Source organism: Lepisosteus oculatus, chromosome 7, assembly GCF_040954835.1.
Source record: "Lepisosteus oculatus isolate fLepOcu1 chromosome 7, fLepOcu1.hap2, whole genome shotgun sequence".
Classification (NCBI taxonomy): domain Eukaryota; kingdom Metazoa; phylum Chordata; class Actinopteri; order Semionotiformes; family Lepisosteidae; genus Lepisosteus; species Lepisosteus oculatus.
In genome coordinates, this window is record NC_090702.1 from 24,512,577 (window position 1) to 24,536,815 (window position 24,239).

Below are 24,239 nucleotides of genomic sequence, written 5' to 3' on the forward strand. Positions count from 1 at the left end.
TTCATAACTTTTAATCACTTTCATTCACTACTACTTTCATCTCAACCTCTACTTCATTCAGAACCCTAGTGTTTAGTGTACAGTACAGAATGGATCCACACACGCAGGGCTCATGTCTATTAGTTGGCCCAGCCAACAACATGACATAATAACAGAGGTTTAATTTGTAAGTTATTTTACCAATGGTTAATTCCCAGTGAGTTTTTTTTTTTAATTAAACCTTCAGTCATTAAAGGGTTATAACTAAAGTCCAGAAATGGTTTTCTGGATTCAATTTGGAGTTTTATATCTTTCACTGTGCAGTTTTCTGATCCTTTTTTTTCTTATCTGTGTCACCCATGTACCTTTTTAAGTTTTGAAACTCAGTTCAGAATGAGTTAAAAAATCAATCAGGAAGGATGTTTCAAAGAAACTTGGTATATTAAATTTCCCTTTAAAGTTAATGAATGTAAAAATGTCCTTCTCTGTTTCCTTCCTTCATAAAAGTCACAGCTTCATGAGTAAATTCCTGTTGATGAAATATCTTGTGTCAACAGTGGCCACTAGTGCTGTAGGACCAAAACATTTTAAGTATACACAATTTAGAAACAAATGCAGCAAAATAAGTGGAAATGGGCTACATTTCCAAAAATTACTTGCATAAATATATGTCCAGATGGTTTCCTAGCAAAATGTTTTTACTTAACAGCGATTGCCTCTATATTCACTGTATATACTGCATACAGTAAATCTGATCTAGTGGAAGTTATTGACATAACTTGAGCTGGTTGGCAATAGGACTGATCTTGCATTCTGGGATTGTCTTTGTAGTGCCTTCAGAGGAAAATTCACAGACCACAAGGAAGAGGGAACATACACATGTGTTGTCTGTGGGACTCCCTTATTCAAGTAAGTCAACAAGAAACTATTTAAAATACTTTGTGTATCTACAAAATGTTGACATAAACAAAATAACCACCAGACGTCTGGAGGCACACCAGTTTTTTTAATCTTATGTAGTACTATGCTAACAAATTATGATTGTTGTCTTGTAACAGAGAAGTGGCGTGTTATCTTGAACTATAAGCAGGCATCACTGATAGTACTGCACATTAAGTGAAATGTTAGGTATTGTAAATAGGAAGAAGAAGAAAAATCAGTGGTCATTAGCCTTTTTTTATTTAGAACAAGATATCCTTTACTTGAAATGCCAAACTTATTTTCAAACTGTAAAAGAAAATAAGTAAATGCTTAAAAATAAGTACATGTTTCTTATATATATATCCAGGATGGAAACTCCTCTACGTATAAACATTTTTTTGAGCTGCAACTTTGGCTTACAGTGGAAAGGGTTTCTATGGAGGCATGACATCAAAGATAATTCTTGGAAAAGGAAGTTACATGCTTCAGGTATGATCAGGTTATGACGTGCTTTTACCTACATGCTAAGAGCACTAGAAACACATTAGATGAAATAGAATCCAGCAGGTAATTCTGATGTTATTGGAATCACAGAAACCTGCCTAACTGAAAATGATGGAGAAGAGTATAACATTAGTGGATGTGCTCTCTTTCAGCAAGACTGGAAAGATAGGAGAGGTGGAGTTGTAGCACTGTACAGTCTATCAAAAGAGTGTTCAGGTTCTTAAAGGGGAACTGTAACGCTCTTTTTATATTACGGGGTTAAGAAGAATAAAAAATTGAGCAGTGGCTTTCAAACCACAATAAAAGTAAAATGCACACAGATCTTATAAAACCTGTATTTTATATAGCAAAATAGATGGAATTTCTAGGTATGTTCATGCGTTTCAGAACCAGGAAACAAAACATCCGTTAATGTGATGTGGCCTTATTACATTATTATTATTATTATTATTATTATTATTATTATTATTTACACTTATATAGTGCTTTTCTGGACACTCCACTCAAAGCACTTTACAGGTAATGGGGACTCCCCTCCACCACCACCAACGTGCAGCATCCACCTGGTAACATGGTAAAGAAGCCGGCCTTTAATCCAATAGAAAAACTGCTCTCAATTTCAAGATGGTTTTGCCGACAAACGCAACTTGTTAACACTGCATGCCGATCTTGTTGAAACATTTATATGGTGAACTGTCTGCTACACAACTGATATTTACTTATATATCGCTTTAATTTAGTCATTGCTAGTGAGCAGGAAGGGCCGCATCTTGTCAGAATTCTGGGTAACTCGAGTGTGAATTTGTGACAAAATGGCAACTTATGGTGCTTTCACAAAATTCCCAGTTTGTGCTTAATTCAAAATTTGTATTAACGTTAATGAATTTTTTTAAATAAAGAATTTGTTACCGAGATTAAATAACTTATGAGAAATTGTGACTGCATTTCCTCTTTAAGCTAGAATAGTCATGAAACTCTGAATCTACAGTGCCTTGCGAAAGTATTCGGCCCCCTTGAACTTTTCAACCTTTTGCCACATTTCAGGCTTCAAACATAAAGATATACATTTTTTATTTTATGTGAAGAATCACCAACAAGTGGGACACAATTGTGAAGTGGAACGAAATCTATTGGATTTTTTAAACTTTTTTAACTAATAAAAAAATGAAAAGTGGGGCGTGCAAAATTATTCGGCCCCCTTGCGTTAATACTTTGTAGAGCCACCTTTTGCTGCGATTACAGCTGCAAGTCGCTTGGGGTATGTCTCTATCAGTTTTGCACATCGAGAGACTGAAATTCTTGCCCATTCTTCCTTGCAAAACAGCTCGAGCTCAGTGAGGTTGGATGGAGAGCGTTTGTGAACAGCAGTTTTCAGCTCTTTCCACAGATTCTCGATTGGATTCAGGTCTGGACTTTGACTTGGCCATTCAAACACCTGGATACGTTTATTTGTGAACCATTCCTTTGTAGATTTTGCTGTATGTTTCGGATCATTGTCTTGTTGGAAGATAAATCTCCGTCCCAGTTTCAGGTCTTTTGCAGACTCCAACAGGTTTTCATCCAGAATGGTCCTGTATTTGGCTGCATCCATCTTCCCCTCAATTTTAACCATCTTCCCTGTCCCTGCTGAAGAAAAGCAGGCCCAAACCATGATGCTGCCACCACCATGTTTGACAGTGGGGATGGTGTGTTGAGGGTGATGAGCTGTGTTGCTTTTACGCCAAACATATCGTTTTGCATTGTGGCCAAAAAGTTCGATTTTGGTTTCATCTGACCAGAGCACCTTCTTCCACATGTTTGGGGTGTCTCCCAGGTGGCTTGTGGCAAACTTTAGATGAGACTTTTTATGGATATCTTTGAGAAATGGCTTTCTTCTTGCCACTCTTCCATAAAGGCCAGATTTGTGCAGTGTAAGACTGATTGTTGTCCTATGGACGGACTCTCCCACCTCAGCTGTAGTTCTCTGCAGTTCATCCAGAGTGATCATGGGCCTCTTGACTGCATCTCTGATCAGTCTTCTCCTTGTCTGAGCTGAAAGTTTAGAGGGACGGCCAGGTCTTGGTAGATTTGCAGTGGTCTGATACTCCTTCCATTTCAAGATGATCGCTTGCACAGTGCTCCTTGGGATGTTTGAAGCTTGGGAAATCTTTTTGTATCCAAATCCGGCTTTAAACTTCTCCACAACAGTATTACGGACCTGCCTGGTGTGTTCCTTGGTCTTCATGATGCTCTCTGCGCTTTCAACAGAACCTTGAGACTATCACAGAGCAGGTGCATTTATACAGAGACTTGATTACACACAGGTGGATTCTATTTATCACCATCAGTCATTTAGGACAACATTGGATCATTCAGAGATCCCCGCTGAACTTCTGGAGTGAGTTTGCTGCACTGAAAGTAAAGGGGCCAGATAATTTTGCACGCCCCACTTTTCATTTTTTTATTAGTTAAAAAAGTTTCAAAAATCCAATAGATTTCGTTCCACTTCACAATTGTGTCCCACTTGTTGGTGATTCTTCACCTAAAATAAAAAAATTATATCTTTATGTTTGAAGCCTGAAATGTGGCAAAAGGTTGAAAAGTTCAAGGGGGCCGAATACTTTCGCAAGGCACTGTACGTAGGCTAATTGAAAAAAACTTTTCTAGGTATAGATGTGTTAGAGGTGTTAGGAGCAAGCTATAGATCACTAAATGCTGTTATTGATTATAATTCAACACTGTATAATGAAATTAAGATTTTATGTGCAAAACGAAGTAATTTTATGAGAATATTTATGAGACTTTAAACATGGACTGGGAAAGACCCATAGCAATATGAGCAACAGAAACTAAAATGGTAGACATGGTTAATTACTGCTTTCTTAACCAGTTTGTCAGAACATCTACATGAGGAAATGCTTGTATAGATCTTGTCTTTTCAAACAATCAAGACAGTGAGGTAAACCATTAGAGAACTATGATCATAATATGGTATCCTTTGAAGTATATTTTAAAACTGTTCAAGTAGAATCCAAAGTGAATCTTTACAGTTTCTTAGATTAGATTGAATGAGATACAGTATAAGCGTAAGATGGGATAGGATATGAAAGGTACTGTATGAAATCAGTTTAAACAGGTTCTTTAAGCACAGAACAATTGTATCCAGAAACTAAATAAATAAAAAACCAAGATACATGATCCAAAATGGTTCAACAAGTCAATAAGGAAAAATATAAGGGGAAGGAGCACTGTATAAAATCATAAAAAACAACATGATTTAGATAGAGAAAAAGTGTATAATGTATTGCATGCACAGGTAAAAAAGGATATTAGAAAGGCCAACAGAGAAACTGATGCAGTTTAGGCTAAAATATGTTCTTTCAGTACTACAGCAAAATAAATGGCAATGATGAAGTAAAATGTATTTTAGACAAAAAATTTAAAGGTCTAGACAATGTATACAGGGTACAGATGAGGGGTGAGTGCTCTATTTAGAGTAATATAATTAGTGGAGTACCACAGAGATCTGTACTAGGACCACTGCATTTCTTAAATTGTATTATCTTGATTTAATAATTGGAAACTGGCCACATTTGCAGATAATATTAAATAAGATGAAGTAGCTATCATTGATGAAGCAACATATGAAATTAAAAAAGATTTTGATAAAATTCATGACTGGACAAATGCTTGGCAGATAACATTTAATATAAACAACTGCAGGGTATTGTGTGCAGGTAATAAAATCTAATTATAAATATGTGAAACAGCTTGAAGTTGCTACGTTTGAAACAGACTTAGGTTTGAGTTGACATGTCATTTGTGGGGATTTGGGGATGCAAATAAGCAACCAAAATGCTTGGATGTAAAATTAAAAGCTTAGAATTGGGATCAAGGGGTGTTATATTCATATTATACAGTATAATCTACAATTAAATCCTCATTTAGAATATTATGTATAGATTTTTTTCTCCGTGGTATAGAGAAGATATTGCTGCTCTGCAGTCAGGAGAAGAGCAACCAGATACATTCTGGGGCTATAAGGGAATTTCCTACACTGGCAGGCTGAAGGAACTGAACCTTTTTAGTCTTGAACAGAAAATACTACAAGCAGATATAAGCTGATATAATTATTCAAGGCACTGACAAAGACAACACAGCAGATTTCTTCAGAATGAACAGTTAAGCACAAATCAGAGGACTATATGGATGTGAAATTAATGTCAAGAACAGAAGGTTTAGGAATATGGAACAATCTACCCACCCATGTTGTTTTTGGTTTCCCAGACCAATACTTTGGTTTCTTTCAAGAAACATCTGGATAAGCAGCTTGAATCAAACATCTACTACCATACCCAATGACCTCCTCTTTTATGTAACTATTGGCATGTACTTACTACTGTATGTACTACACAGGATTAAATACTTTAAACACTGTCACTCAACTATGAGTATTGATATTCATTTATTGAGCTGCTTAAGGGAGACGAGCTGTAGAATAATAGATTCTGAGCACTGACTAACGCCAAGATTCGTTTTTATTAGGTTATCCTTAAGTGGATGCTTTAAAGGCTGAATTCTGTAGGCAAAGACTACATTGTTGAATTCTAGGACCTTTAGACACATATACCAATTTGTGTAATTTGGTTTATTGGAGATATATTAGAGAACAGTATATATATATATTATTTAATAATAATATTATTTATTTCTCATTGAAAAATATCAGCATAGAGCATTAAAACTCCATTTGGTGAAGACAGAGCATCTGTGGGCTGTTCACAGTCCTCTAGAGTGGGGGTTCCCAATCATGGTCATGGATGGCCACCCACCTGCTTTGTTTTCAGTCCAGCTGAGCTTAGTTACCTAATTGGAGCTTAAATGACCTACCAGATTGCTTTACACGAAGTTCTTTTCTTTTCAGAAGTTTGAAATTTTACGGTATGTTACATGTGAAATGCAGTAGTTAAAGGGCAACATCCAACATGTTTAAGAGCTGAAAACAGTCAGTTCATATCCTATTAGGTCAATTATGGGTTATGTTGTTTAACTGAGAGCTTGGCTGGAACAAAACGTATCAGGTGTGTAGGCCTCCAGGGCCAGGATTGGGAACCCATGCTTTGGAGCTCTGAGCATTTGCTACAGCATGAACCGATGGATATCAGTGGGTGGAAAGAAGGCCTAGGCAGATGGTCAAGTTGCAGGACTCTCACCTGATGGATTTATCCTTTGATCACAGGTATGAAACGCAGTTGGCTGAAGCCAGAATTTAGTATGTCAAATTGGGGAGACAATTAGACAAAAATACATTGACTATACCAGATTATATCCATTTAAATCGGATTTAAAAATCGTGTTTAGTCGGTCTTAAATGTACTCTAAACACCCAACCCAACAGCAAAGCATCCTTCAACATGGATCACAACATGGTAGTTAACCCTCTTATTTCTTCTTCAGTCCTGGAGTATGTTTTTTTTTTGCTTTTGATCTATTTTTGCTGAAATAGTTGTTTACAGAAGTAAAAATTCAATTAGTAACAAATAACAGTGGAACCGTGCTTACAATTAACCATAGGAGACAAATCTAAAGAATTTAACAAGAAAAAACAAATAATCTAAGGTATGAGGTCCAAGAGCAGTTCTGTAGAAGTCCATCTCTTGATTATGCACTGCAGTGCAGTGAAACCAGCTGTCTTTTGATGAACCGGTATTTATTCATGTTCAGGGCGTATCTGACTAGAGCATACTCACTAAATTGGTTCAAGAGGACGATCTACATAGTGCTTTTCTAATACGAGCCTGCCTGGATAGAATGAAATGGAAGGTTAATTCTACCTGACAGGACATCAGCAGCATCTCAAGACTGATTATCCAGATGAACTTTTCCCACAGCTCAGTGGAGAGCTAGAAAGGCCTTTGAATTTATAGCTAGTATTATCCAGTATCAGAAACATGATGTTCCCACAAGAGCTGCATATTTTCCATTTTTAAAATGCTCGGATTGTTTGGCTAATGTCTAGAACATTTTCTTGTTTTTCACCACAAAAGAATATGAAGTGTCATTCACAAGTGAGGTTTATGTATAACTTTTTTGGGGAATCAGCATTTTATCCTTTAGATTCACGTGAAGGTGTTTTCTCACAGAGAGTATTTTTCTGTATCATTTTATGGTACCTTTATCCTGCAGGGGCATTATCTTCTGTGTTCAAGAGTTGCATTGTTTCCACTAGATATACTCTCCATTTGCAGTATATGGACTGTACTTTTATCTGCCGTACCTCTTCTTATTCCTTCTTTGGAAAATACTGGGACAGCAAAGTCAAAACTTATTTTCTTTAGAGAAAAGCAAAAGGGTTGTTGATCCTGACATTAGTATGAACAATAAGTGCATTATCATGTTTTATTTTTGAGTAATTCCATACGCATAGATTTTATCATATTCGATGAAAAACATACATGCCAGTGACTTCAAGTGACAATAAGCATAGGGACACATTCCTTAAGTGGAATGCAAGATCAGTATTTGATTGCGTATCCCATTGAGGAAATAAAATGAATGCTGCAACCCACTGAGCTCACCAAAACATTTTGTGTCATGATTCAAGATGTATTTCCAAGCCTTTTCTGGAGTCAATGTGACTATAACATTTGTAGGACTTTAAGGTTCTCCTCCTCACATACTGTATAAACCAGTGGTTCTCAAACTATGGAGTGCCGCCAGGTGGTACAACATATGACCCTGGAACTTTGTAGTGTGCACTGAAAAATTGGAACGGGTTTTCATATTTTCTATTTTAATAAAATTAGTTTGTGTCGAATACGCAGCCTATGTACTACGATACAGTGTGTGCTAATACGTAAGTGGACACAAGAGCTACTATGCAATTCTATACCATTCTATAGGAATGCATGCTACGAACGCAAGTGACCAATTGTATTTAAAAAAAGTTATCTCCAGCAAATATGGAGGTAGGAGAATGTGCATGATTTTGGAACAATGTCAATGTTGTAAGCACAGGAAAGCATAGAAATGCATTCTACGAATGCTGGCAATCTCTGCTAAACAGCTCGACCTGCTGCCCCCTCTGAAAGACACTGTCACTCATAGAAGACCAAGACCCTCCCACTCAACCAGCCTATCCCTCTTCTAGATGACATCCTCTCTTTGATGGAGGTGATGGGAAGAACACTGATATGCCAGAAAAGCATGTTCAACATTTCCTAAAATCTTCATTTGTGCAGTTTTGGATTTACATCCCTCAAGAATATATTGTGCTTCTTAATTTAGGACACGACTAGTTTTCTCTTGATCATGGGTGGATGTGGCCAGCACTAGGCAGTGTGTTTAAGGTGATATACAGTACACTGTGTGTATCCAATTGCATGCCAGGATGAACAGTGTCACTTGTGTAATGCACTGGCCACTGTTCATCTTAAATTCTCTCTGCCTTAATCCTTATTATTGTCAATATCTTTTATGTCTTCATATTTTTATGATGTTTTTTTATGCTCACTCTGTAAAGCGCTTTGAGTTACAATTTAATGAAAGGTGCTATATAAATAAATATGATGATGATGATGATTAAGATATTGATTGTTTTGGGCATTATTTATTCTGATACTGATGTACTGTATTTCTTATGGTTGGATGATTAATTGTTGGCAAATAATGTGTAATTTCTAACATCCCCAAAGGTCTTAATGCAGAATAAATCTAGAGATTCTTTATCTTAATGTGCCTTTTGCTTATGCTGTATGTTTGAAGTCTGAAATAAATGAGAACTAAAGGTAATTAAGCTACTATTTGGGGGAAAAAAATCTAAAAAATTAAGTTAAGTGCAAAATATTTGTTAAAAAAGCCTTATAACAAAACCAGCTTCATTAAAAAGTCAGTTTTTTTAAAAACTCAGCCACCACTAATGACACTTACCTTCACATTTTTTCTGAAAGTGATAAATTAACAAACATTTACTTTAAACAAGAATTCTTTGTACAACTATATTAATGTTTAATTAATAATAAAATAAATGCTTAAGGTTTTCATTTGGGAGCAGACACTGAATGCATCCGCTAACTGCATGCATTCTTATGGGAAATTAATTCTTATTATTGTTGATTTACAGTACACAAAGCTGTTTAGAAGAATCTGTCTTGTAAATTGAGATCTACCTGTAAACATCAATCAATCTGAATTGACAATCAGAGCAATTTCTTCATTTCAGCAAAATTTATAGTTTTTCTTCAGTTTGGACCACCAGCGCAAAATAAGCTTCATAGGGTTCAGAAGAAATTTACCAATTTAAGCATAAAAGCCAAATGAAGAATATCACATGCAAAACTATTTCCAAAGGATGTTGGTATTGCACGGGTAAATCCTCACCAGATTGGTCAGCCTGTATGAAATGTGCTACAAGAAGTTGAAGAGTCATTGTTTTGTCAATAGGAGGATTCAAGTGAGCTAATCAAAATTGATTACTTTTAACACAGTTAATGAGTTTGTAAGTTGATAAAAAATATTAAGGTAAGACATTTAATGGGGGGGGTTCACATGTTTTATTGATGGCTATCCTGTATCCAATTGGATTGTAATTTCAGTAGTAGTTCTTTTCTGGAGTAATTAAAAGGAAAAAACATGTAAATTAATGTTTTTTACATGTTAATATTATGTAAAAGTTGGTATTTTATACCAACTCATTGGATTGGACTGTGCTGGGCTAATTCATTTGCTGTTTTGGTAATAATCAGAGATTTGGGGAAGGACTACATTCAAGTTTCATTTTTCTCCTGTAAAATAAGTATATCTCTTCAAGAAAGCATGTCTACCTGCCAAGGACACGATCTGTGGTTAAAAAGGTTTTGTCCTGTCTAATTTTTGCCTGTTTATTTGCCTGTTTTTTTATATTTGTGAAGGAAATTGGGTCTGTTGTTTCATGCATATCTGAAGAAAAATAAATCTTGTGATCGTTTTTACCTTTTAATCTCTGTTAATGCTGGTTTTTCTTTTGCAGGTCCACAACCAAGTTTGACTCTGGGTCAGGTAAGCTCTCCTTTATATCTCTGTTAAAACTGTTGAACAGTGATGGGATGTTCTGAGGCAGTGTAAATTGTCATCTTCCGCTAAACATATAAATAGATCAACCTTCAGCATGTGAAGGAAGTGAACCCCAAATCTCTGGTTTTCTTTGCTTATTTGCAGAGACTGAAGATGTAACACCCTTCTGTGTTTCTGGATATTGTTTTCATGAAAACATTTTAGAAAAGTTAGAAAATTCTCCTGCATCTTTATAAAGTTTAAATTATACTGACAAAGAAACCATGGTTGGTGTCTTTGTGTTCAATAGGCATAGTGTTACACTACTTTGAAAGTGCTCTGTAATGTTAGCAGCGTGAGGGTTATCTTGTGGAGCATGTTTAAAACCGTGATTGCTTGTGAACAGTTCAGTAGAGGTTTCTCAACATCTCAACAAAATATTTCTTGCATCTTAATCGGAATTACTTCAATCGTGTTTAATGAATCTTCGTCCATATAAACATTTTAAATTATACACTCCTCCGAATGCCATCAAATCTACATCTGAATTTCTGCACAATCCTAAATAAATCATTAATGGTGCTTTTTTGCTGATGTACCATTCAAGAGCATCCTTCTACCTGGTAAAGCGATGTGTTTATTAAATGTGCTTGTGATATCCTGTAATATGGCCATAGTAATTGCAGATATTTATACCAAGGTGGGATAATGTTATTAAATAAGCTTCCAGTACCACCAATGGTTGAAGGATGGTTCAGTTCATTTAGGGATACATTCAGACATGCAATAAGTAATTAATGTAGTCAATGTGCTATTAAATAAAAGTAAAATGCAAGTGAAATAAATCATATCATAGTCAAATAATGAAATCAGTGACCCACTTATAAAAGTATGTATTTTGTCCCATATCATTTTCCATTCAACAACATTCTTTATTTTAGTAACTCTCACCCCAAGCAGATGTACACACACCCCCTTCTGTAAAAACAGAGTCCTGGATTGTGAAATAGTATGATTTCCTGTTTAATCTTACGGTAACATAGATAATCCACAAGGTAAATTAGTCAACTCCAGTTTACCCACTGACTTTTGTAGATTCTTTGGAGGGTCTCAGCCTTGACCCTTAATAGCTGATGACTGCAGGCATGAATGGCTTGTCAGGTCTCTTTTCTTACCCTTCCTTTGAGTTGAGTCCATGGTAATTGGAAGTTTGTGCCTTGTGATATCAGATGGTTTGCGCTCACAATGTTTCCTTTGTACTCTAGACAGTCACATATGTGTGGTATAAAAAAGTAAAAATAAAAAATCCAATAGAGAAAAGAAAATTGGGGGATAAAAGTTTAAAAAATGTATAGGTGAAACAGAAGTAATGAAGTAGTAAGTCAAATATAAGCATATCTCCGGTTATCCCTTTGACTAAAATTAAATGCTGATGGAATGGTTAAATTAAGAAATCCAAGTATGTTATGAGTATCTAAATACATTGTTTTCTGTGTTCTGCAATTTTCCAGTCATCATTCATTATTAGCTTGCATGCTTAGTGCACTTTGTTAGGAGCCCAAGTATGCCCTTTGCACTTGTTGTCTGAATGACATGGTGTACAGTATATGGCTTATGTAAACTATTCAGGTTGGCACCTATATCCTTGGTTGGAATGCACTAGTGTGCTTTGACATTTCTTTTATTTTTGCCAGTTGATCACACATTGCCATACCTATGACCTACCACAATATCACTGTGCTTTTCCTACATTAAAGGGTAGCTAGAGTTAAAAAATATATACTACTGCTACATGTAAGTCAAAGCATGGTCATTTATTTTGAAATATATTGGCTGGTGATCAAATACGTTTGTTTTCTCCTGCTTGATATTTTCCCCTTACACATGAAATGATGCCAGCTGCAGTAGCCATCAGAAGATACAAATCCTAACAATAAAACATCACTTTTTGTACAGCATCTCCACACTATTGTCTGTATGTGCTAAGATATCTTAAAAGCACTGCAGAGCAGCAGAAAAAGACAGGAAGTCATGGACATATGGGAAGTGTGATAGCACTGAGCGAGTGATGCCATTACCTGATTAAAAAATCCAAAACTTTTTAGGAGTACTATACACCCTGCAAGGGGGGAATACTGATTAATTCTGATGCTGGATTGACATTGCTTCACGTTTTTTTAAGCTAAATTGGTCATGACAAAGAAATGGGTATAAAATGTGCTTACAAATACAATTCTACTTGAAAAAAGGTTAGCGAGTCTGACTCCTTGGGATTTGGGCTAAGATTGACTATCTTTTCTGAAGACGGTTCCAGCAAGGAAAGTACTGGTATACTTAACCTGCCTTGTTAAATTTTTAATGTTTGCTTAAAATAAAATCACCCATTTTGCAGCTTTATCGGGGTACAAGCTTATAGTTTTGTAAACTATATGCGGGCTGTTTTGATTATCATGATCAATGGTCTCCAAGGCTATGCATCTATATAGACAGATTATGAGAGCATTTGCTTTTATCTGGCCTCTTTATTTTACATTACAAAAACTAAAACATGACCTTAAAAGCCTTTTTATGGATGATTACAGGAATGAGTGTATATGTAGGGAGATGGCTAATGGGATACAGGAAAAAAAGTAACAAATTTACTTTATGGTTAAAAAGTAATTTTAATTAACAGATTGTGTAATTAGTATTTTGTCTATAAATGGAAGAATCCCTAGGAATTTTTTCAAATCTAAATTATTGCCCTTTTTGATACCATACAAATTGAAAATTTTCCTATGAAATCGCAGAATTAATTGAGGCATGCAGTGTCGTTAGTAATTTACTGGAATGAACATGAAATGTGACATATCTGCTTTCCTTTCCCATTTGAAACATTGCAACTTAATTGCAACATGCCCTGCATATTATACAGTATATATATGGATATTAAACTGTTTTTGATTTCAGTTATTCATTCGAATTTTAATTAGCAGTAGCATTTTCCAAGGTAGCTAAGCTCTCAAACTAATTTCCAGATATATAAAAAGGACTGAAAGAAGTGCAGTGTGCAAGTGTATTAGTGTTTTCTAATTTTTTTATGCTTTTTACATGAACACTAATTACACCCCATCACCACATGGACAACAACAGTTAATAAAACAGAATATGTAAATGTCTACAAAACAGGCTACAGCTAATGTTCTGCAACCCCTAGCCTTGACAACACTAATCTGTTTATCTGTATGTTCTGTTTATCTGTATCTGTCTTCACTTGGTATTTAAAGATCATATCAGTCTCAAATAAGTAAGCCAGTTTTAAAGATAGCATTAGTCACAACAAATTAAGCCAGTAATTGCTGTAGTTAAGAGTTTGACAAAAATAAAACCCAAAGACCCTGGAGTTAGGTCCTATTTGGATGAGACACTGTCAGTGACTTATTATTCTGAATTGCACCCTTGAAATTAGTAGTGGCCAGCCTGTTCATTATAGGAGATGGACAGGCGTGCCTATTCATCTCCTAAAGATTTGAAAGTTCTTTGCAATTCATGTTCAAACATATAAAGAGAAACAAATAATTAGAAAATTCATTTCTAATATTATTTATTTAATTTAAAACATCCTTAAATAAATACGACACTATATAGGCAGAAGAGCTTACATTTTGAAAATAGGGTTGTGTTGCTTGAATGTGTTCTAAGTCTTTGTATATTCTCCTGCAGATAAAGATTGAATGTAGATTGGGACTCTTTTGCTTTTGTTTTAGAAAAAAAATAAATGTGTCTTGCATGCTTTAATCAAATTAGTCAATGAAATTAAATCATTGCATTTTAGCTAGTGTGCTCTGATTTCTTCAGGAAATTGTTGTTCTTTGTGGGAAAAAAAATAAAGACATCATTTGATGAAAAAAGCAGAAAATATGCAACTTCTAGAAAATGCTGCTTGATTTTATTTTGTTACAGGGTTGTTAGTTACACTGTAATCCACATGTGTAAAGGATAGCTCTGTGGATTATATGAGCCCATTTTCAGATCTGGTTTATAAAGGGATTCTGACAGCTCTGATACATCACACATTCTCTTGTCTGCTAGTGTAAACATTTACTATTTTAAGTAGAGTAGGTAATCTAACCAAAATAAATATGTGGATCTGAAACTTCCCTAGACTAAATTAAAGAAAAAAATAGACACTTCCTTTTTTTAGACTTGGGTCTGATATTCAGTTAAATATGCATATCTCCAGATTAATCCTGGAGAATGGCTGGGTTCAAGAGCTGTTAAATGTTGTTTAAATTTGCGCAGTGTATTCTTTGCCTGTGTCCGAACCAAAGAAGAATTATTAGGTCTGTAATGAAAGTTGTAGAGCTGTAAACACCAGGCTTCTACTGCACTTTGGCACACAGCCACTAGTGTAAATTAGAATTCTTGTTGAAGAAACTAAATTCAGTCTGTTTTCATGCATCATAATTTCCTAAGGAATTTTTGCATTTGAAGGAGTTGAAAAGGAAAGTGTATAAAATAAAATTTATCTCCTGGGAAATACTAGTGAGGGGACTACAATACGTTTGTTTCCAATGTGTACATGTAATCATAACCACATTTAAGGATTTTGTGTGCCAAGAAAAATGTATTTTCCATAAATAGGCTTTTTACTTTATAACCTCTCATGTCATCTCAAAGAAACCACAGCTGCTTAATGCTTTCATGTATAGAGAATTTTAGTAACAGTTAATTTTAAACTAAACGAAAAACCTTGCTATATTTTTGCTTTGTAGACATGAATAGGTTGGGAGTTAAAAGGGTTTTCATATAATCAATGTGTAAAAGCCCTTGCATTCAGATTTATGAGGCAAATTGAACCATGTGCATGTTTACTGTCTGCCACATTCCTTTTTGGTGATACTGATTTGAAGATTGTGTATTAACTATATTAAATGGGAACATTAGAACACAGTAGTTGAAAATGACTAAACCTGCTGAAACATCATTTAAAAAAATTAAGTCTTCTGGTCACTTACTGAAATGTAAAACAATAGTTAATGGACAAAATGTATGCGTACCTCCAGCCCGAGTCAAAGTGAAATACAGTATACATAAAGTAACTCTTAAAGCTTTAAAAGTAAACAGTTTCCAGATTTCCTGAGGCCCAGGAAGTTTTCTTTAGACAAAGGCCTTCATAACCTTTTCTAATTGTCCTACTATCCTTGTCTCCTGCTAAGTAATGTGAAAAGATATTTTAATAAGCTGTAATGGTAGCAACACACATGCATGCCTAAATTGGATCAAAGTCTTAAATTCCAGAGGTTTCAGATAATGTTTTTTTAAGTAGCTTTCTTAAACCTAAAGTAATTTAACGCATGGCAATAGCCAAGTCTAGTTTGTACCAAGAACTGAATCCAGGTTTAGATTTTTTTAAGCTTTTCTACACTGCACACACATGTACTTTATGTATTGATAATACTTATTAATTTGATTAGTTAAATAACTATCCATGGACATTTTTTATCTTCTGAGTCATAGATTTTTTTTTTCTTTCCCCAAAGAATTTCCTGTGTCTCATTGGGATATTATTTCTTTGTAGTTATTGGCCAGACTGCTTAAAACAGTCACTTTGTAAATGACCATATTCTCAGGGTCTGCATGATATACCAGCAGAGCTAGGTCACACACATTGATTTTCAAGGAATGCAACTATTAATTTTGAGCTGACTATTAAGTTTAGTGCACTACATATTTTTACTTTTCTAAGATCAACAGCAGCCCACTACTACATGACATCTGCATTTTCTATCAGGTAGTTCAATGATATTCTGAAATACAGCCCCATTTTTTTACCCTTTCTTTTTTTCTCTTTACATTGAATTGAAGCTCCTGAGTCTGTGTCTTTACTTCCTTATTTGTGCACAGCTCCACCTACTCCATCAGGTTTTCATCTCACTTGGAGAAGAGGAAAATGATATAGAGTTACCACTATGTGGGACCATTTAGCAATTAATGAGAAAATGCCTTTGGATAGCTTTTGGGGGTGAAATCCAGGATAAAGCAAAGAAATGAAAACCCTGTGGTCCTAACTTTGTATTATTATCATAATTATTATTATTGTTGTTGTTGTTGTTGTTGTTTATGCAGTTTGAGTATGTAGCTGCATCTGCATGCGTAGCCTGGAACAGATAAAGGTTTATTCCATACTGAAAAGAAAAGAAACACAATAATAGCATTATTGTTATTGTGTGTTACAGATGTGTGTTTTAAATGAGGGCGGTAAAACAGTGGAGGTAGGCAGTGCCAAGAAATTGGACTATCCTTTGTGGGTTTTCGATAGCATATCTTCAGTGGTTTTACCATATGTTTAGAGTTTGAGAAACTGTGTGTGTTTTAACTCACCCAGTAGTCTAGGCTGACCATGAATTCTGAGGAATGATTTATTGAATGTTTTGATTGTTGCAGAGGCACTCAGATCCAGACACAGATTCCTAAGCTGTATACGTTTGTTTTCACCTTAATGGGGGAAAAACCCTTGAATTTGTATTTATTTTGTAATATTTTGGGATATAGCCAAGGCTTGTTGGTTTTTGCTATTTTTATGTTTGAAACTGGAATCGCTCTACATGACGTTTTCGGAGATCTTTGAAAATGTGTGGTCTCTGTCTGCTTCTTCATAAAGACTTTTAGTATGCAGTAATATTGAACACAGGGTTTTATTCTTGATGTAGTTCCATAGAGACAATCAGATTTGGCAAAGGCTTGACACAAAACAACACCTTTTGTTTTTCTGACAAGCACCGAAACAGTACGCATCTATTGAAGATGTTATGATGAGACCACCCATACACTGACTGTTTAAAATTATTACAGTTTCTATCTAGTGATTCTAAAGATTTTATTTTGAATTGTTTATCCAATATATAATTTACTCGTTTTAGCAAGTCGATTTTTATGTATTTGAGAGTCCGTGTAGATTGTTAAATGTATTGTTAAATGAAGTTTACCATCTGAATGTGCATACATTCGTATCTATCAGAATATCTGTACAGAAGCAGAAAAAGAATAATGTAAAAAACATATAAATTATTAAATTAAAAGAATGATGTTAGAAATTGAAGGCCGTTGAGAACAAGTAAGTTTTGAAATCAGCAGAGGGCGTGTTTTTTAAGATGGTCAGGAAGAATGTTCCAAAGCTGGTGGAGTCGCTGTTAAAGTGGCTCTGAATCCTGGTGTGCAGCATAAGGCTGGAGTTTCTGAAGTAATTTCTTGGATGACCCAAGTAACAAAGCATAGCAGAAGTCTAGTCTAGAGGAGACAAAAAGAAGAACTCATTTCTCAGCATCGGGAAGAAAGAGAAAGAACGAGTCTTAAACTGATGTGTTTTGTAGATAGAAGAAGGAATGTGTTGCAGAGATTAAAAAATCACCCCTTACATTTTTAACAGAATTTGAAGGAATAATTTCTTCATCACTAGAAGTAAATTTTAGTCTAACTTTGAGACCTGATGGGGAGAGCCAATTAAAATCATTTTGGCCTTATTCCTGTATACAGTAGATGTACAGTATATTGCAATGTACAATGTGTTTTAATATGCATATATAATACATATATTACATGTATATACAAGCTACAATGAATGAGGCAGGATTGTAGAGCAGTGGTTAGGGCTTTGCATTTTGTATGGGGGGGGTCAGGGGTTCACATCCATGGTGGGAACTTGCTGTTGTACCCTTGAGCAATTGAGCACTTCACTTAAATTTCTCCGGTAAATAGTGTGCTGTATAAATGCATACTTTCCATATTGTCATTGTAAGGGAGAGTGTTTCTGATTGACTTATCTGCATAAATGAAGTCAAGTAATTTAAAATGAGCTAGAGAGGATAATCACCAATTTCATGGTGGCAGTTCTTTGCAGTAATGTGTGGCGTTCATCAGTTAAAATAGTAGCACAAAGGTAAAGCTCTCACTTCCTCATTCATAAGAGGCATCACAGAGGGTGAGGACTAAGTACAAACATGCAGGTTTGTTGGTTGTTCCAAGATCAGTCCCATGAGAATGCATCTTTCTGGTCTAAGAGCTTCATCTGAATGAGTCTAAATTATGCATTTTTTATTGTCATCTTGCATCTCACGATTAATACAGCATTAAATTAAAAATACATATGTGACATCACTACCAGAATCCCAAAAGGGGATTACAGTTTTGGGATGTGTCAAAGCCTGTTTGTTTTAATATGTGAGTAAAACTAACACTGTTTAATATACCACAGGGTATGCCATATGCTTGTGTGTAGAATGCCTTCTCTAGTTTTAGACCTTTCTGTCAGCATTTATACTTGATGTTTTGTATTTATTGTAGTCTAATTACAATCAGTGTGTGAAAATGAACAGAGAGGTTTAAAATACTGTGCCTCAATCTTTCAGTATGCTTAAAATGGACAATAAGTTTGGATAAGCTTCTCATCTGTGGTGTTTCATTCTATATTAGGTTTTGGGGTGGAAATTATATTATGTTTAAAATAAATTACATTATCTCCAAAAAGTTTCTTTCTTTCCTGTGCATGATTTATAGTGCAGATTGGAAATTGATCTTTTAAAAATGGGATGTTCCTCTGTCATGTTGTGACGAAACAGCATGAAGACCTTTGATGTCTCTTATTTGAAGATCTGAGACTGTTTTCTAGCATTTAAATGTTAAATAAGGCAAAAGCAGTTTTAAAAGATGAAGTCCTTAAAACGTTTTGATTCATACTATCAGAATACTTAGATCTGCATATTATGGAAAGTATTTTGCAATTAAATGTAAAGCTCTTACATAAGGTATCTACAGTATAAAAAAACTGCATTGAATATTGTGTTGTAGTTTGGGATGAGCTCTAATGGAATCTTTATTGCTTTAAAGAGGAATACAACCTACAGTACTGGTCTTGCAGGCCATTTATAGTACCATTTATAGTACAGGTTTTACGTTTTGTCAGAAGAATCATGGAATTCAACAGGCACAATGAAACCACCAGTAGGGGTCACTACCTTCCACTAAAAAGCTAGCAATAATTCAGCACCTTTTTAGCATGTGACAGAACCCTCTTAATTTATTTTTTTACATGCAGAGACACAAGCAATGCTCATAGATTTCTATATACATTTTATTCGATCATCTAAGTGAATGATTAACCCCTTATACTTGATCAACATTTTTGCTTTTAAAATAATATAAAGGGATCTGGAAATGAGCATGTGTGGTGGGGGGCAGGCACAAATGAAAGTCTTTCAAGCACCACTGGAATGAGCTGGAAAAATAAACTATGCAAACTGGCTCTGCAGCCAAAAAGAAAGAGGAACTTGTCCAAAACCCTCCACATTGAGTGAGGTAGGATGCCGCCAAGAAATAGTGGAGGGAATCCTGCCCCTGCATGTTTTTAATCAGTGCTTTATATTGTGGTTTCCACCTACCAATAGCACAGCTCTGTGTGTAGTCATGGGTGAGAGAGAGATTGTGGAGTTCAGCCTATTACATCAGAGCTGTCTGAAGTGTACCTAGCATATACCAAAACAAGCTCGAGTCAAGAGTCTTCCAACTTGTTTCATTACAACTTTTTTTCATTATAAAGCTTCCATTTATATACATAAAGCAGTTTTAACCTCTCCCTTGCAGACAATTCTGCAATGTTGTTTACCACTTTCAACAACAGCATCACACTGTAATTCACTGCTACATTTTATGGATATTACTTTATTATCTTTGAAACTTTCAGTGTAGCATTTTTGTGTATTCCCATTCCAAATGCGACTTATCAATCCCCGTTTACTGCTATGCTGTTCTTTATCTAAAAGGCTGTGTTCAGTTATTCCTGATGGTAAACATTCAGAACCCTTTGCGAGCACACTTTTAAAATGGCCGTGCAGGGGATGCATAACAATATCTGGAATTAGAAAAGAACGCGCTGCTGCAGTAACAGGGGCATGTCTTGCACTGGAAGTAATGAGCTAAATCGATTAATACGTGATTTCTTTCACCCTTCAGGATGGCCTTCGTTCTTTGACTTGATAACACCAGAGGCAGTCTGTCTCACTGATGACTTCTCTTATGGAATGCACAGAGTTGAAACTAGTTGCAGTCAGGTATGTTCTTTTTACAACTGAAATGAAGGCTATGAAGCAGAGTAGTTTAACAACATTATCACGATAAACAATATATAGAAATAATTTTAAAGGGTTACAAATCTGTACTGGCTCCTTGGAACCAATTGCTTTTATTTTGTATTTTAATGCCTCAGTATTTGAGGTTTGGTGAAATGGATACAAAACAGTTCATATCGTTCAAGGGAACTGCAGTCCCAAATTCTCAGACAAGGTGTAAAATCTTGGTCACAAAATAAATTAATTGACAGCATAGTAAAATTCTACAACTTTTGAATTAAGCACAGAATTGTGAACTTTGTGAAAGTACTGTGTGGTCGCCATATTGTAGCAAGATGCTGGTCTCACCACAGCCTAGAGTGAAAGTTGTGACATAAATGGCCCTTCCTGATCACTAGTTTCTGTAAGGAAATGAGAAACATGGTCTTCTAACTCACCTACAGTATACGTTTTAAACAATGCCTTGCTGTCGAGCATTTAGCTGTGCAGCACATAGTGGCCGCACACAAAACAGACGATTGAATCAGCAGAAAGTCAATCCAAGGGATATTCACCTAGCCAAAAGATGGTAATAAACATACTCTGATGTTGGTCCCACTGACAAGTTTCTCGATGAGATTCAGCGCGATGTACAAGCGCAGAAGTATAAGTGGTGCACAGACATATCACCACTGAAGTGTTCCATCATGATCTGCATGCAGAGTTAACAAGAAGTAGTATTTGTCGACAAAATGGTCTTGAAGTCGATATGTTGAATTCAGTTCAGTTGCACTCTTTTGAATCGGTAGTCTAGACAAAGTATGTAAAAAATGTTGTCTTGTATGTGTTGGTTTCATAACATTATTTATAAATTAATACAGTAGTAAAATTTGCTTAGTCTAAAGCTGTTGCTTTATTTCAACAGAAAGAAACAGGCTGTTTTTTAAATCTTTTCCATTTGGATAGGACATTGAATTGAAATTTTCTCTGCTTTGGAATTTACATGATTGTGAAACCTGACAATTTATAATATGAAATATGTTCCATGCCAGAAATTGAACCAAAACCTTTGCAAGTTGCCATTTCTACTGTTGTTGTAGAAGGTTTTACAGGCTTATTTTTGTTCATAAAAGCAACTGATGAAAAGAACACAGTGAGAGGGTGAAATCTTCTTGATTTAAGTGATCCTTTTTATCGTAATTGTTTAAGACCTAAGTTAAGATGTGCATTAAATATGGTTTTACGACTAAGCAACATTTTTTTCAGATTAAAAGAGCTGTATTTATAAGCATGCTTGTTTACATTGTAATAGTGCCGGTTCATGTCGCTGAACGTTTTGTGCCTCATTCTGAATCACAATGACAGCAATATGGCACTGCACATACCTGGAAATTGTCTGTTTTATGGTGTTAAGTGGACATTTTACACATCACTGTGTACTTTGTACTTTCACTGTAGTTTGATATGCGGTCATCAATTCCAATTCTTTGATTGAATCCTGAAATGTGAAAATAATGTTGCAGTTCCCCTTTAATATTTTTCCTTTCTAATAGATCTTATTCAGCTGTTGTACTGGATTATTTCAATAGTTTTAAAACTTATTTATTTTAGTTGCAAAACATGAAAGTATTCATAACATGACTAACAGGGCTTGTAGCATATAATGGGCTGATTACAAATCCTGGTTCAACAAAGACTAGATCCTTGCTGTTAGAAAGTTTTACATTCATTTGGGCATTTAAATTGTGAACAGAGTGCTCAAGACAGTATGATCTGAGGTCTGGCTGCACATTCTAGTTATGCAATGTCTAACAGGTTGACACTGGTCAGTGACTGGGGCTGCCACTATGCTAAGTGATAACACTGCACAATAAGGAAATTTACAAATACAAAAGTACACAGGGCCCCCAAATCATAATTCAAACTTTTAAGGAGGCAGCGTAATTTTACAATCAGTTGTTTTAAATAGGTTTGACCCTGCTCGTGTCCGAGAGGTGGCTAGGTTCATTATTACTTGGGGTGCCACAGAGAAAACTAGGCTGTCTTGCCTCCAACCTACCCCCACCTCTCCTCTCACAGTGCAGTGTTAACTTTTAGTTTTCCAACCTCCATGAGTGGTCAACAAAAAAGGAAATTACAATAACGTTTTTCGTTACATGTTCTTTTTCATTTCAGTGTGGGGCACATCTGGGACATCTCTTTGACGATGGCCCCCGTCCGACTGGCAAACGATACTGTATTAACTCTGCGTCCTTAGCCTTCTTGCTTGAGGCGCAAGCATCTGGCACCTCTGGCACCTCGGCCTCCGGGGAGGGGGCAGGGAAGGAGGAGGGTGGGGGGCTTGAGAACAGCAGCTCAGGTGAGAAAGATGGCAAGACAGAGCTGTGAGCCCCACTACACACTGGGCCTCTGTCACTCCAGAAAAACACATCTCCAATAAAACTGGGGTCATCAGAAGAATGGATCTGATCACTTACAATATCCATAGGAATGTTATTCAGTAAATATTGAAGACTACATTTTTTTGTTATATATGCATATGATCTCTCTCCCAAGTGTAGTATGACTTGGAATTGTGTGTTTTATATACAGTATATACACATACTTTATTATAATATAATCAGGGCTCTACTTACGATGCTACATGTCAGAAATTGTGAATCTCTTGACAGGCTTCTACTACAATTTCTAGCAAAGTACTGTGACTGTATTTTGACTTTCCAAGCGGTTTTTCTGTGTTTTACAGAATTTCAAGATTTCACTTTACAGATACTGAGATGAACAATGTCATTCATTCCTTTTTCAAGTTGATCATCATTACATCTATGATCCAGCTTACCTGTACATTTCCTTATCTAGTTAGAAGATAGATATTTTGTTAAACAATAGAAAACAATAGAAAACGTTAAGAAATTGAAGCTTCACTTTTTCACTTTCCAGCACTCACTGTTAGGCCACACGTACATGTTTGGTATTGATGCTTATTAAAAAAAAAGACAATTCAGCGAAGACTGATGTCAGAAGACAAATGCCAGCTCATATTTGCTCTGTTATTAACACCAAGAGTTGTGAATTTGAATTTGTTGAGGTGTTCTCAACTTTAGCCAAGTTTTAAGCAAGTTTTTGGATTTCTTTTCAAACCATACGCAGGTAACAGGTTTTTGATAACGGGTTGCCACTGTTGCAGTGTTATGTGACTGTTTTACATTATAGCACTTAAAATGATGCAAAATGTTGCTTTTCATAATTTCGGCATTTATATTCTAAATTAATTAAATAGCGTTGGAAAATAAATAGCATTGGAACTGTTAAATTACTGTTATGAAAATATTTTTTTTCTTTACTGTACTTTACATTTTGCTGTCTTGCTTTCTCTGCCACTCTGCTGCAATTTTTTCATATTTTTACCACAGTTTAGGTAGGGCCATAGATATCATGTTATTTTTGAAGTGACATTTGATACTGAAAATATGAAGGTTTAAGGAAAAGCCTATGCAAGTACATTCTGAGCTGTAAAATGAGCATCAAGTAGAGAACAAAGCATTCTTTCAAATAAAATGGAACAGATGACAAATGTTTAGTCTGAGCATAAATGTAACCCGGCTTTTTAAGGGTGTTTTTTTTCCCTCTGTGGTTTGATTCTTCTTGCTGTGTTTTGAATATTTTCCCTGTTTTGAATCCCAGACACTGTATTAGGAATAGTCTTGTAATTAAATAAAACTTTAGACGGTTGATACATTTGAA

General features: G+C 35.5%; 1 protein-coding gene across 8 annotated transcripts in view; it reads left to right on the forward strand.

Moving 5' to 3' along the window:
• The window catches only part of msrb3 (methionine sulfoxide reductase B3), a 46,615-nt gene extending 22,376 nt beyond the window's left edge, over window positions 1-24,239 (forward strand). For all 8 annotated transcript variants that reach the window (XM_069192315.1, XM_015352869.2, XM_006633568.3 and 5 more), the window contains 4 exons: window positions 811-888; window positions 10,391-10,419; window positions 20,401-20,498; window positions 22,671-24,239. In XM_069192315.1, the coding sequence (XP_069048416.1) occupies window positions 811-888; window positions 10,391-10,419; window positions 20,401-20,498; window positions 22,671-22,883 (418 nt within the window). In that variant the 3' untranslated portion in view covers window positions 22,884-24,239. The remainder of the gene's footprint in view (window positions 1-810; window positions 889-10,390; window positions 10,420-20,400; window positions 20,499-22,670) is intronic.